Source organism: Nyctibius grandis, chromosome 5 (genome assembly GCF_013368605.1).
Source record: "Nyctibius grandis isolate bNycGra1 chromosome 5, bNycGra1.pri, whole genome shotgun sequence".
Taxonomy (NCBI): Eukaryota; Metazoa; Chordata; class Aves; order Nyctibiiformes; family Nyctibiidae; genus Nyctibius; species Nyctibius grandis.
In genome coordinates, this window is record NC_090662.1 from 84499996 (window position 1) to 84514181 (window position 14186).

General features: G+C 37.7%; 2 protein-coding genes across 5 annotated transcripts in view; one reads left to right on the forward strand and one right to left on the reverse strand.

Moving 5' to 3' along the window:
* The window catches only part of KRAS (KRAS proto-oncogene, GTPase), a 28087-nt gene extending 16944 nt beyond the window's left edge, over positions 1 to 11143 (forward strand). For all 4 annotated transcript variants that reach the window (XM_068400780.1, XM_068400784.1, XM_068400783.1 and 1 more), the window contains one exon: positions 7347 to 11143. In XM_068400780.1, the coding sequence (XP_068256881.1) occupies positions 7347 to 7463 (117 nt within the window). In that variant the 3' untranslated portion in view covers positions 7464 to 11143. The remainder of the gene's footprint in view (positions 1 to 7346) is intronic.
* Positions 11144 to 12626: 1483 nt separating this feature from the next.
* Positions 12627 to 14120, reverse strand: ETFRF1 (electron transfer flavoprotein regulatory factor 1). Its single transcript, XM_068401958.1, has 3 exons — positions 14046 to 14120; positions 13057 to 13149; positions 12627 to 12958 (listed from the first exon to the last, which is right to left on the reverse strand). Exons 2-3 carry the CDS (start codon positions 13099 to 13101, stop codon positions 12743 to 12745), a joined length of 261 nt encoding a protein of 86 aa, XP_068258059.1. The 5' UTR covers positions 13102 to 13149; positions 14046 to 14120; the 3' UTR covers positions 12627 to 12742.
* Positions 14121 to 14186: the final 66 nt, after the last annotated feature.

Consider the following 14186-nt stretch of genomic DNA (forward strand, 5'->3'; position numbering starts at 1 on the left):
TATGCATGGAAGAGTAACTTCTGTAATTACAATAGGTAATTACTTTTGAAAATTACTCTGAAATATAATATACTTAAGGTGCTTCTTAAAAGCACTTTGCCATGACTCAAATATCCCTTTTACTAAATCTAATAGCATAGTGCTTGCTCTGTAAAGAAGGTAGCTTTAAAAACAATATTGCCCCAAATTTAGTATTCTTAAAAGATTTTATTTCTTTGTAACCTCTTAGGAAATTATCTGTTTAGACTTTTTCTATACTTTGTTAGTTCGTTCCACAGATTTCTTCCAAATAAAGTACATCTTATATAAAGAACAGAACATAAACGAGCTTACTTTTCTTTGCCTGCCTAAACAGTAACAGGTTCTCACTTTGGCTAAGAAGTGAAAATCGGTGGTTAACTGTGTCTGTTTGAATGCCCCCTGGTTCCCAGTCTATAAGGTTTTGTGCCTGCTACATATATCCATGCCCACAAAAATGTGTGAAAAGATTTAGTAACACAAATGGTATTATTTTCAGGACGGTATGCAATGGAAGAAAATCATTCTTATTCTTTTTTGTCTAAGTGTTACCTTGCACAGGAAAAAAAAAGGAGGGCTTGAAACGTAGATATTCACAATAATTGGTAATTAATAAATTCTTTGAGTGTGTCTTTCTTGCTTGCATTAGAAGTATATATTAAGCAGCAAATGTGCAAGCCCAGCATTTTAAATATATAAATGGAGATCCGTATACTTCTCTCAAGTAAAGCTCATAATTTCAGTCGGTTTTTTTCTCCTACCATGGGTGTCCCAATATGTCACAATTGTTAATGAAGCAGTTTTTAAGGAGTTGTGTTTTACAATGCAGAGAGTGGAGGATGCTTTTTATACATTGGTGCGAGAGATTCGACAGTACAGAGTGAAAAAAATCAGCAAAGAAGAAAAGACTCCAGGGTGCGTGAAAATTAAAAAATGCCTTGTAATGTAACAGGGTAAGTTTTGTAATGTAACAGGGTAAGTTTCACAAATCACTTGCCAAATAAAAATGATTGACAGTGTCTTGCAAATCAGACATTTTACAGTTAATTGATGACATTATAAGATATAAAACCAATCAGATTTCAGTATAGTAGTCCTGAATAATATTCCTAGCGAACACCCAAGTACTACGGATTTGCTTTGTTTCATGGGTTTTTGATAAATAGATTAACAAGAAGTCTTCACTGCATATCGAATTCTCTATCTGAAACTGAGACCTAGTTTTGAGCATGAAGTTAAGAGGAAAAAGTGTTATTACAGATATATTGCAGATACTGTTGAACTGAATATTGATTGAGTCATCAGGTTGATAAACTGAGGGGAGAGGATCATAATAGTCCTTCTCAGAAGCAGAAACAGGAGGTTCCTAATCCAGCAAAGCAGTATTTGGCTAGCAGGTGGTGTACAGGATTTCTTAATTCTCAGGCACTTCCTTATGCCATGCCATTTTTCCCTTGTTTTCCCCCAGTTTAAAAAAAAATTACTCTTACTATTTCCAGAAATACATTAGTTTCCTTTTTTGTCAACTATAATGCTATGAGTTGGACAAAATGGTAAGGTCTCACTTTTTTTGAGAGCCTTTGCGACAGGTCGGGGGGAAGCAACTGTGAAGTAAAACTGGAGGAGAGCGGGGAGAAACCAAAACCAACAACAACAACAAAAAAAACACCAAAAAAAAACGATACTCAATTTCTCACGAAATTTTTTTTTATCCATATGCTCCACTGTAAGAAAAAAAGGAAGGAGGAGAGGGAAGAAGAAACTGTGATATGGAAGAAGTGCTAGTCTACATCACTTCCAGTGCTTTTGGAACAAACCATCAGAATAGCTTCTTGCACTTTTACCTCTTACTGCACTGGTGCAGAGAGTGGGTTGTTACTCCTTATATACCTGTCCAACAGGAGGATGACCTGGAATTTCCCATTGTGTAAAAGAAAAACTGTTTGCTTTTTGAGGTGTTTTTTCACACTTCAGAACACCTTGCAGAGAGGTAGTGGAATTTGACATGTATCCTAAAGAGACTGTTGTAACTGTAGGAATATTCCCTTCAATAAGGGAGTTTTATTCCTTTTTCAGGGAGAGGGAGGAGAAATTTTGTTTCATATCAGTTTTTACTATATCTGCTCAGGCTTATTACATTCTCAGCTTTTACATGATGAATGACTGCTCTGAGATAAATCTTTAGATGTTTTCTTAAAGATACACTTTGTGATACAGTTTGTATCAAAGGTTTCCTTTGCAGGAAACTGAAAACTTCAGTTACAAAGCTCCCCAGTCTTGCATCCAAATATCCATGAAATTGATGCCATCAAAATACCTTGTTGTATTCTTTCCTAGTTATCAAAAAAACAGCAGCAGCTTGTCAAGATTACTTTTGATGAGAGCAATATGAATTAAATTGCTTAAGCCTACTTCCTGCAGCCTTCTGAAAACCAACTTTGCTGTTTCTTGCTGTCTTACTAATGTAGCCATACCTCAAAGTGGGATTTCCTTTTGTATACTGAGACTTTAAAGATCCTGAATTCTGTCTGCTTTTCCTGTCTTTGGACTTCCTTGGAAGAAGGAGAACAGGATGGTGGGACTTGTAGTTTTCATGTTTTTTTTAGTGGAAGCATCTTTTCAGATTTTAAGGTTCTTCTTGATGGCTCAGCAAGCATATGCTTGCTTTCTGCCAGCTTCCTACTTTCTACCTATGTCAACAGAAGTATGATTTTGGGGTTTTGTGTGGATGTTGTGTTTTTTTTTCCCTCAGATGGGGGAAATTGTTTTGTCAACAATGGATATTGTTGGGGTTTAGGTGGTTTTTTTTTTTTCCCTATACCCTATATAAAAAATAGTACTGGATACAACACTCCAGAACTTCAAGAGTGTCTGCTCAGGGGAGGAAACATTTGTCTTTATACTCAAGTGAATTCTACATAGTATTGATAGTCATTTCAGCAACTTTGTATTTAGGAGGTTAAGCTGGAGAAAGTGTATTCCAAAATTATTGTGGTACAGCTGTACTTCAGTAGTGATTCTAGTGGAATAAGAAATCCAGCATTTAAAACAGTCTGGCTTGTATTACTTTCCATTCAGTAAGAAGATACATATTATTTCAGTCTGATGCATACTAGATAGCTAAGGAGAGCAGCACATAATGATGTGAGTCTTTCAGCTGGGATTTTAGACTTCAAAAATATTCATCATAACACAGTTTGCAATGATATAATGATGTGAGTCTTTCAGCTGGGATTTTAGACTTCAAAAATATTCATCATAACACAGTTTGCAATGATAGACGGTATCTATTTTCCTTTTTTGTCTGTGGATAATCAAATTTGATGGTTCAGAGTGTTTTTCTACCTCTTGGAATATTCAGTTTATCTTCTTGCTGCTTATGGGTTGCCGCCTTAGTTATATTAACCTTGTACAAGGTAACTGAAAACTTTGACTACCCAGGTTACCATTAACTGCTGATGCTTTCCAAGAGGTTAAGTCCCTTGGTTGTTACGCAGTAAGGCAGAAAGTACATAACGTCTTTTTCTCCATTTGTAATTTCCAACTAGCAAGAAGAAATTTCTAAAACTCAATGTAGAATCCTCAAAAGATCTCTTTCTGGAAAGCATTGAAGTTTTTATATAAAAAGCATACTATAACAAAAAGTTTCTCTAGGGCATAAATTAGACATCTAGATAATGTAATTCAGATTGAACTGGGTTAATAGTAAAAAGTTTGAATTACAAAATTTCTAGATTTGAATTAAAAAATTTCTTGATTCTTGATTAAAACTGTAATGAGTTTTCCATAGTACTAGAGGTGTACAAATAATTTCCTCATGACTGATACATGTGTGAATGTGTATTACATATTTTAAAAATATATAAAAGTCTCTTCTACAGTTTAAAACTTGTTTAAGGGTCTATTTTGGGGGCTGGGGTATTAAGGAATTTCCAATTCTTTAGGAATTTAGGGTTTCTTACTCATAGGTTAGTTGCCAAGTCTCATGCATGCTTGTAACCATGCAGCCACATACCCAGACTTCTGCATGGTCATGGGACTGTGTGGTGCTCCAAAGAAAAGTTGTAGCCAGGAGCATGCTGTTTCTGTGGGAACAGGTCTGATTTTTTCTGTTCCCTTTGCCTTTCATAGTTGCCCTCTGAAAAAACAAGTGCCAAGAGCAAGCTCCATCAATGCACCTTTATTCAGGCCGTGTGGTATAGTTCTGAGCACACAGAGTGAATTTTGAGTTCTAATCCTGAGCCTAGATTTAAAACATTCATTCAGTACATCTTACGCTTTCCAAAAAGCTTGCACACAATAACTCCATTGTTAGAGGGAGGAAGGTCAGCTGCATGCAGTCCCTTCTTACTGAAAGAAGTAACTAGAAAGGTTGGCTGTCTCTGATCTTACAGTATTGATGCCTTTCGTGACCTTTCTGTAAACAGAGTATCCCCTACTTACATTTAAAATTTAATCCACAGACTGAAAAGTGAAAGACCTCAGTTTATCTTGTGTTCTCCAATTCTAATTCACAAATATTCTAAACATAGTTTTGTATGTTACGTTATATTCATTACCTGAATTTAAGAGGAATTGTGGCAGGACCAAACTACTAAATACATAATTAATAATTTTAAAGGCTTGATCTACAAAGGTGTAAATGCAAGGATGAAAGCTAAGTCAATTCCCTAATACTTTGCAATATGCGCTGTATTTAGAAGATCATCACCTTACTAGGTGGAATGAAGATTTCAGCCTTAATTGTGAAGTCGTGTTAAAGGCCCATAATAGTCTCTAGATATTACTTTGTACAAATTATTTTCTCTGCATTTATTTTAAAACGTTTTAAGTTTAATGAGGGAGGGTTGCTTTTTTGAAGACTTAAATTGCAATTTTTGATTAGCGTGTCTCATTTGAAGACACCACTGAAAGCCAACAACTGTCCTCGTAATATTTTTCTAAAACATTAATGGCAAGTGTGAAATACTGAAAGGTAGTTTTGTAAGGATACGTGAACAGTCTTGTAGAATATTGTGCAGAGGTTTTTCTTATACCATTCTTGTGTTCTAAGAATGAAACTGTTCTTCTGTCTGTTGTGATTGATGCTTAATACTGTCTTCCTAGCTGGCTGTCTGAGATGAGAACTGCAGTAGATACACTTTGAACCATCACTACTTCTAGATAATTTCCCTACATGAACATTGCTAAATATTCACTTTGTGCATTAATGCTGAAGTTATAAGCAAAATACACTAGCTGTCTGTAAAATAATACCAAGCATTTCTAATTCTTAAAAGATTCATGGGGGACATGCTTTCCCAGAACTAAGGCTACTCTTCCATTAGGAATGCTACATCAATTTTATATTGATCAATAATACTTTAAAACGTTGAATAAGTTATTTGCAAATGTATTTTGTATATTACAAGACCTTGCAGAAGTGTGCTATTAGTATTGGGAGATAGGCTGCCAAGGACTTTGAATGTAAGTTATTTGTAAATGTTTTATGAACTTGAAATGTAAAGGTTTTAAATAAATTTACGTTATACTGGGAACATTGCTTTATAAGTGAGGCTATCTAACACTTCACTGTTGTTTGGATTTTCCATATTAAGTTTCATTACCATTTGGTGTTTAACTGAAACAGTAATGAATTAGGTGACTTTTGGCTTTTTGTGCTTTTTTCAGTTCTTTTACTGAAGTAGGCATACAGGAGTAAACAGACACTGCTAATTTTTATTGGTGGTTTGAAGGCAAACTCTGTAGCTGACAAGGTAGAAAGCTGCCTGCCAGCTGTAGGGCTAAGCTTCTAGACCCAGTTCTACAGTGGTGCAGTTGGCTGCTGTGATACATTAACATTATACAACTATTTCTGATCTATCTAAAAAATAATACAAGGAGTAAGGCAGTGAAGAATCAAGATCATTTTTTATCTTAATGATTTTATATCTCTCAGTACTCAAACTATTAAATGTAAAGGCTGATTGACAACATGGGTACTTGACTGGAATTTGGATCAACCTGGAAGCTAGGCAATAGAATAAACTGTTTCACGTAAATAGGTTGTTACAAAGTAAACGTATAACACTGTACTGATAATGGTTCATATCAGGCTTTTAAATATGCTGGTCTCTTTTGACCAGAGTTAATTTTTGTCAGCTATAACTACTGGCCCCCACCCACCTCCAAAAAAAAAAAAAAAAAAAAAAGAGAGAGAGAGAAGAAAGTACTCAATATGAAGAAAATTTAGCTTTTGTCTGTAGCTTAACTATTGGAGCCATGGAGATTTTAAGTGACTGTACATGATACAGCACCATAGATGATGTGTTCCATGTGCCTTTAACTATATAAGTTTAATAGAATGATTTATCAAATAATAATCTATCATTGGAACATGGAATTGATTTAATTGATTTGTGTATGTAAAGATTTATAAAACTGGGGTGTGATTACTGTATCAGTGTGCCGGAGAAATGATCTGAATATGTAGATTAATCATAACTATCTCTTTGATATTGAATTCTTGCTACAAATATTTGTATTTACTTTTTAAAGCTGCATATAGATTATTAAGGCATAAACAAAGCTAACTAATGCTTCACAACTTTAGTCTGTGGTAGTAATATACATACTTATAATCTAAATGTGTGGTACTTATACTTTTCTAGTTTGAGGTGGGATAACGTACCCTCTTCTAGATGGAGAAGAGCACAGTACACTAAATTACTTTCCTTACCACATTAATAATGGAATTGGACCTATGGGGTATCTGTGGTCACCCCCTGAGCAGTACGTCACACATAGGCTGCTGTAAGCCCAGTCTGAGGAACAGCTGAGAAAGAGGGCAGGCAGGTGCTAGCTGTTACTGGCATAGAAACAGTTCATTCAGGTTGTTGTTTCAGTGCTCCTCAGAACTCAGGAGAGGAACAGCCTGTAGCCAGCCAGGATTAATTGTTCACATGATGGCAGCCCACTCCCCAAAGCTGCTCTCTTGCAGGCCTGTGCCCAGTAATGCAATCAGAAGTGTTCCTCTTACGTACAGGAGACAACTGTAGTTCCCCTTGTATCTGAACGTGTTTTTCCCAGCACACCCCTTCCCAAGAAACAGGAATGCTCGAGAGGACTGTTGCCTCGGCAATTCCTTCAACCCACAGTCTACCCAAGGGGACATTATAAAAGCCTCAGCAAGGAGAAGACAGTGTAACCTCTCCTGGCAGGCAGCAAAACAGACTGCTGATTGAACATGCTTCACCTGATCAGGTCAGATGAAATAGGCTGTACCTAAGCAGGCATGTAAGTCTGTTAACATGGTCTTAATGTGTGCATGCATGTATGTATCTTTTCAGGGTGTCGATGATGCCTTCTATACATTAGTTCGAGAAATCAGAAAACACAAAGAGAAGATGAGCAAAGATGGTAAAAAGAAGAAAAAGAAGACAAAGACAAAGTGTATAATTATGTAAATACAGTTTATCCTTATTCTTAAGAAGTACTTAAGTAATTTTTGTACATTACACTAAATTATTAGCATTTGTTTTAGCATTACTTTATTTTCTGCTTCATGATCCTGTTAGCTTTACCTGAATGCTTGTTTTAAATGACAGTGGAAACTTCATTCCTCTTAAAGTGCCAGTATTCTTTGACTGTTGGTTCTTGAACTAGCAATGCCTGTTAAAAAAAAAAAAAAAAAAAAAAAAAAAAACAACAACAAAAAAAAAAACACCAAAAAAACAAACACACACAAAAACCTGAGAACTGTCTTAGGACTCTTTGGTGCATGCACAGTTACTAACTTCCTATTTTTCTTACTGATTGTGAACTTCTGTTCTGTGTACAAACCAAACAATGAAATGATGCTCTACACATTCTAACATCCCCTTTAATTTTCTATTTTTTAAATCTGGTTGGGAAAAAGGACTAGTTAGCAAAAGAGACTTTAATTTCAGCCTTTCTTTTATTTCAGACTGACTGCAATATAGAGAGACCAGAAGCCTTTATAGTCTTCCTGTAGATTTTGCTTCTAGGCATCTAGTCTTGTAGCATTTCAGATCAACTTTAATGAATGTAAAGATAAAACTTTCACAAAAAAATTTTTCACTGCAATTTGTCATGGTCACTCCTTAAATACTCTATTTTTTCTATAAAAAAAAAAAGAAAAATGAAAAAAAGACAACAATGCACATCTGGCAATGGAAAAAGTAAAAGTTTTCTGATTAGGTTGATTTGCAATTGTTAATGCATTGCTTTAAGACTTTCACTTTTTGTGTCTGAAGACCAAGATGAAATTCTAGCTCTCCTGAGCCCCAGTGGCAAATCTTTAAGTAGCTTTGTTCAGTAGGTACAGGGTTTCACCCTTAGTGTCTCTAGGAAATACTAGAAAGCCTTAACAGAGAAGTTGATTCAAATTCTTAGGTTAATTCATACATGGATCCAGAATTTACCGTAAGAATTAAATCAGAATGAATCCTAAATGTTATAGCGAAGTAAAACCATTCTTTCCCCCCGCCAAGAGTGGCATTAAATATTTCCAGATGCCCATTTTGTGCAAAATAGGGGAGAAATTTTTAAATTCTAGTTACATCAAATGAGTGAATGAATGAGTTGAATTTAGCTGCTTCATGCAAATAATTTGGAAATCCACTATGCCATAAAAATGGTGTGGAATTTGCACAAACTGTCAGCATAGAACATGTTTTCCAGAGTCAATGTTGTTTGTGTGATGTCTGTGAAGTACTAGTTTTGTTGCACAGATTAAATGGTTGGTGAGTGGCATTCCAGTGTCTAGACTTTCATGAAGCTAGACCAAGATTTTAATGTTGTCTTTCTCTGTGATTAAGTTTTCTTCTGATTCTCCCTCTGCCCTTTTTTTTTTCTGATTGGAATTAATGCAGAATTTTTGCAGAAACTTTAATTTTTTGTTACTGCAGTAGCCTAGTTACTCTGCACTAAAGTAAGAGCCAGTAATTCCAGTGTTAACAGTTCGTGTTGTCTTACTGTAAATGTTGCATTGTTTGATTGTTTCATTAGGGCCTGGGTTCCTGAAGGTACAGGATCACAGAATGGTTGGGGTTGGAAGGGACCTCTGGAGATCATCTAGTCCAACCCCCTGCTAATCAGATTCACCTAGAGCAGGTTGCACAGGGTCACCTCCAGGCAGGTTTTGAGTATCCCCAGAGAAGGGGACTCCACAAGCTCCCTGGGAGGCCTGTTCCAAAAGCCTGTACACTTTTTCACAGTATCTAACTCAGCTGCAGAGTCAAATTGGAAAATGTGACTCTGGTGTACCCGGAAAAATAAAACAGAAGACATTGAAGTAGGGTAGTTAAGGACACTGGCAAGTTTGGAACAGGGAATAGCAGCATTGCCCTAACCTAAGATACACCTAAACAATTATGTGGAAATTTTACACAGTACAATTTTCATATACCTGTGTAACTTGGACCCGTTGTATCACGTCAAAGGTGCAACTGCATGAGAAAAGCATTCTTTTGCTTCTATGAAAAAGAACCCCACAGTGACTCTCATAGGTGGAGAGCTGCAAAGCTGGCAGGGGATGTACACTGTCTGGATTGCTGCGTGTTCTTTAATTTCAATGTGGCTGAGAGAAATAATGCCTCTCCCTGCCTGCGCTTCCCCCATTCCCCACGCTCCACCAAAACCCAGACCCCCCTCCCCTCCTTTCGGCTTCGATGTGAAATATACTTTATGAAATATTCTGAAAAACAGTAATAGGAGAACCTAATGTTACATTGTAAAGACCAGTAAGGAATATGAACAGATTCTCAATGTTGCAAAACATTTTACAGCTTCCAAGGTTAAAACATTTTGGAGACAGTTATTTGCACATTTTAGACACTCTTGACTATATATGAAGAACGTAGCAAAAGTGGATAGTATACCTTGAGCAAATGAAAGTAATCTTGAGATTACTTTAAGATTTTTGGTAACTGAGTCACACTGCATGTAAAATTAGGGCAGGTCCAAAATCCTCGTGTTAATTTAACTAAAAACTGTTACGATAAATTTTAGCCAAAATGACTTTAATCATCAAAGACGGATTTATAGCTGTAATATAAAGCTATATATAAAATAGGGGTTTTTTTTCAGTAAATGTGATCTGTAGCTACCGATCTAATTAAAGTCATACAAAATCTATTAAGATTAGCCCTTATTTACTTTTTAAAAAAAAGAAAAATACACATCCTTGCCACCGTTGTGCAGTTTTGTCTTAATATCTGTTGAGATTTGGTGAAGCATGTTGGATTGCAGCTTGCACAAGTTGATCTCATAATTATTCTGTCTTTCCCTATTTGAAATGCTTTCAGAGAACATACCTGGATGCTATCTGTTCTGATAGCAACTACTAAATCAACATGTGAATCACGTACCGTGTTAATACATTAAATTGCCATCTGTCAGGGAGTAACGCCTTCTTACAGTAGCTTTATGTAACTCTGGTAAAAAACTTCTTCATTGGTTTTTCTCAAAACTAAAATTTAATTCTTTTGATCAGTCTCATTGCTCTAAAATTTTTGCTAAAAGTTTCACTGTATAGATTTTGTTACAGTAACAGGATCTCTTTAATGGGTAGCTACTGACACACAATCTTCTGCTCTTGTCTGTACTATGAAGCAATACAATTATTACCTTCAAAGACCATCAAACTGTAAGGAAATCATTTTGTCTCAAGTTTACATAAAGCTACGTAGATGGTAAATCTTTCCTAACATTTCTTTATTCCACTGTCTTGTGTTTTCATGTTGAAAATACTTCTGCTTTTTCCTCTTGAGTGCCAACTTCTTACTAGAATGACTTCTTAATGTAATATGTTTACCTGGAATGTATTTTAACTATTTTTGTATAGTGTAAACTGAAACATGCACATTTTGTACATTGTGCTTTATTTGATGTGGAACATATGCAGTGTGATCCAGTTTTTCCATCATTTGGTTGCGTGACCTAGGAATGTTGGTCATACCAGACATTAAGTTAAAAAAATAATAAAAAAAAAAGACCACTGTTTGTTTTAAAATTTTTAATGTTTTTAGGAGTATGTGCTGTGAGGTGATCTGGAATTTGTCATTTTTCTGTCAAACTGTACTGCTCCTATTTATTGTAATGTAATAAAAAATAGTTATTGTGAGTTTCTGTCCCAGTTTGCTTTTTCTCCCCAAGAATTTAATCTCCGGAACAGAGCATCCCATGAATTGCACGTTTGGCAGTTGTTCTCGGTTTATTTCTTGTACTTCTCATTGCCTGTCACAAAGCTGTTGTCTCTGCCTACTAGTGTTTCCTTCCTCTGAGAGGGGGTACCACTGCGCTTTGACAAAACGCTTTATTGTACTGATCCATCTCCTCACGTCCATGCTGCTTCTGCGCTCTGCGAAGAGCAGAGCCTTGCTTCAGGTGAGGTTGCACTTCTCATTCGCTGGTGCATGCTGCACGGGCTGTACCACCTTCAGTCATGCCCCAGAGACCTTGTTTTCATTAGTCTTAACAGCAGACTTGATGAGAATTAGTCTATGGGTTTAAAATACTCCAAATAGCTATTGTGTTCATTCCCAGGTGCATGTTTGTTTTCTTCTACCAAATGCCTTTCATAAACGTGGCATTTTATGCCAAGTACTAAAGAATGTAGTGCTACTTTAGTACTGATTGTGTCCCATGGCAGGGGAAAAAGTGTGAAGCTGCTACTGTTCTATAAACTTACACTTTGGCCCTTTGTTACCGTGTCTGGATAATCTTTTACCAGTTACTGAGACGGGTGGGTTAAATTTTGTATAGGGAGGTATTCATTCAGAATAGATTTAACTACAACATATTGGAGAGGAGTTAAGTTGATGTGGAAGGACTGTTTTTCACATCAATGTGGTGCAAGAAACGGAAGCACAGGTGTTTCATCACCTGTATTTCAAAGATTATTTCTGTTCTATCTCCATTTAGTTCCTGTGAATGGGGCAGAAACACCAACCAACCCTGGTAACTACAGAGTATCAGTTCTGGCACAAGTCTGCTAGTCGAGCCAAGGTATAGAGTTAGCAATGGAGCAAACATCCATGGTCAAACTTCTCTTCCAGGGGAAAGGATCAAGTTATCTATTCCTGCTACAGCTGTTATACCACATCAGAAATCAGCAGTAGCAGGAATCGTCTTCAGGGTCTAACTGCTTAAACCACAATTGTTCAAATTCATGCCTTTCCTGACCCTGTAGTCTTCTTTTTAACACAGTAAGACAGCACCTCTGCCAGCCTGCCACCTTAACTCGTGTACGTTAAGCAGATGTAGTTAAAATCTTTAAGAATTTGCTTCACTTTTGAGAAGGTGCTCATTTACGGTAGAAATGCATCCTTAAATGTGGAAGACTTTCAAAACCAGATGAATCTTCTAAGTAACAAGAGAAGCATAGGACCTTGAACAAGCATTCATACACACAGCTATCAGGTAAGAAGAGATATCTGTTCAACATGTATATCGAAGTGAAACAGAACAGAATTGTATTACCAAATTGTTTTCATACATGAAGTTTTAGTTCAAGGAGGTCAAAAGTAGTTGAGAAAAACCTGTTGTCCGTGTAATACAAAACCCAAATCCTTCAAGTGACCACTTAAGGGGACGCAAAGTCCTAATTTGTACGTTAGATGGGTTGGAAGGATTTAATTTTCATTTTTTTCTGAGGTTACAGCTCTTTTATTGTTTATTTTTATGGATTTGTACTGTTAACATGCAAAGTCATTAATACCAGTTACTGATTGTCATCACTGTAGTAGCGCTGTTTCATTGCTCTGTATTTTCTGAGAAAGTACAAAGCCTCCAACTCTTTTATAACAAATTCTCCTCGTGTAATTAGTTGCTTAATTTTTTCAGGATCTTTCACATCTTTATTTTTTAGAAAAGCTGCTTTCAAACGGCTTCTGAAGTAGTCTGCTCCTTTGGGATACTCCCTTCCAAGGTACAGCAGCTTGAAGAAAAAAAAAAAGATTGTTTTTACAGATCAAGTGTGCAGTACAAGGGTTATGTCTGGTTAAGGAAAGTGCTTGTGGCATTGCAGACACTTACATTTTTGTATAGATTCAACACTTCACCTCTTAAAGAATTGGCCATTCTCACATTTCAGTGAACTCTTTATTCTTGTCTGTTTTTTTTTTTTGCCTGAAGAAATAATCAGTTTGACATTAGCCTTCCACGGGAGTCAGTGAATCCCAGCCTCACCCTCCATAGGGACTGCACAGTTTCTAACCAGACTCCTCTGTCTTACCGAGCCCTGTTTGCTCCAACTCTGTCATTTTCTCGTCCTACTCTCTGCCTCTTCTGCTTTTGGCTTTTAATTTTTGATTCTGTCTAGTTTCTCTTTCTCCTCTCCCTTCCCGTCTGTCCTCATCTCAAACAGAAAACAAGAAACCTCTAGAACCTTTCAACTACTGTAATGTTGGTTTATCTCTGCACTCCTCATCGGCTGCTTCCTTGCGTGCTTACAGCCCCCTGCCTGGCTGAGAGCCTGGCGGCTGCCTTCTCCGTCATCTGCTACAGAAACATTTGAATCTATAGACATACGTGTATAGATACATACAGTGGTAAATAGCTATATGTATTTTTTTTTACAAAAAGCTAGGAATTCCTGCAACTTTTGCGTTCGTAAATTTTGCTTTTTTAAAATCGTTTACGTGCTCTACGAATTGAGGCCAGTGCGTGCCTCAGGTAAAAAATATAATGCGTTAGTAACGAAGTAAAACGATTTTTATTTTTGTAAATAAAAGCAACTGCAACCAAATCTCCCTTCTGCAGACGGCTGTGCCGCCGCTGCGGGAACGGGCCGGCCTCCGGGAGGCCCGGCCGGGCGGGGGCCGTCCCCTCAGGCTGCCGCCTCGTCCCGGCCCTCCAGGCCGCCTCCCGCTGCTTTGCCCACGGGGGCCGGTGCCTGTCGCCCTGCCCCGTGCCCCGACGCTCAGTCACACACGACCCCCGCACCGCCCGGCCCTCACCCACCCGCCCCCCCTCCCGGCCCGGACCCGCGGGGCAGGGGCACAAGGGGAAGGTCAGAGTCTCACCAGCTCCGCGCCGCGCCGTACGGCCCCGCCGGCGCCGCTTTACGCCGCCGTTCTCGCGGGCGGGCGGCAGCACGGCTGCGCCTGGGGGCGGGGCGGGGCGGGGCGGGGCGGTGGGAGGAAGGACGCCATTGGCGGCAGGGA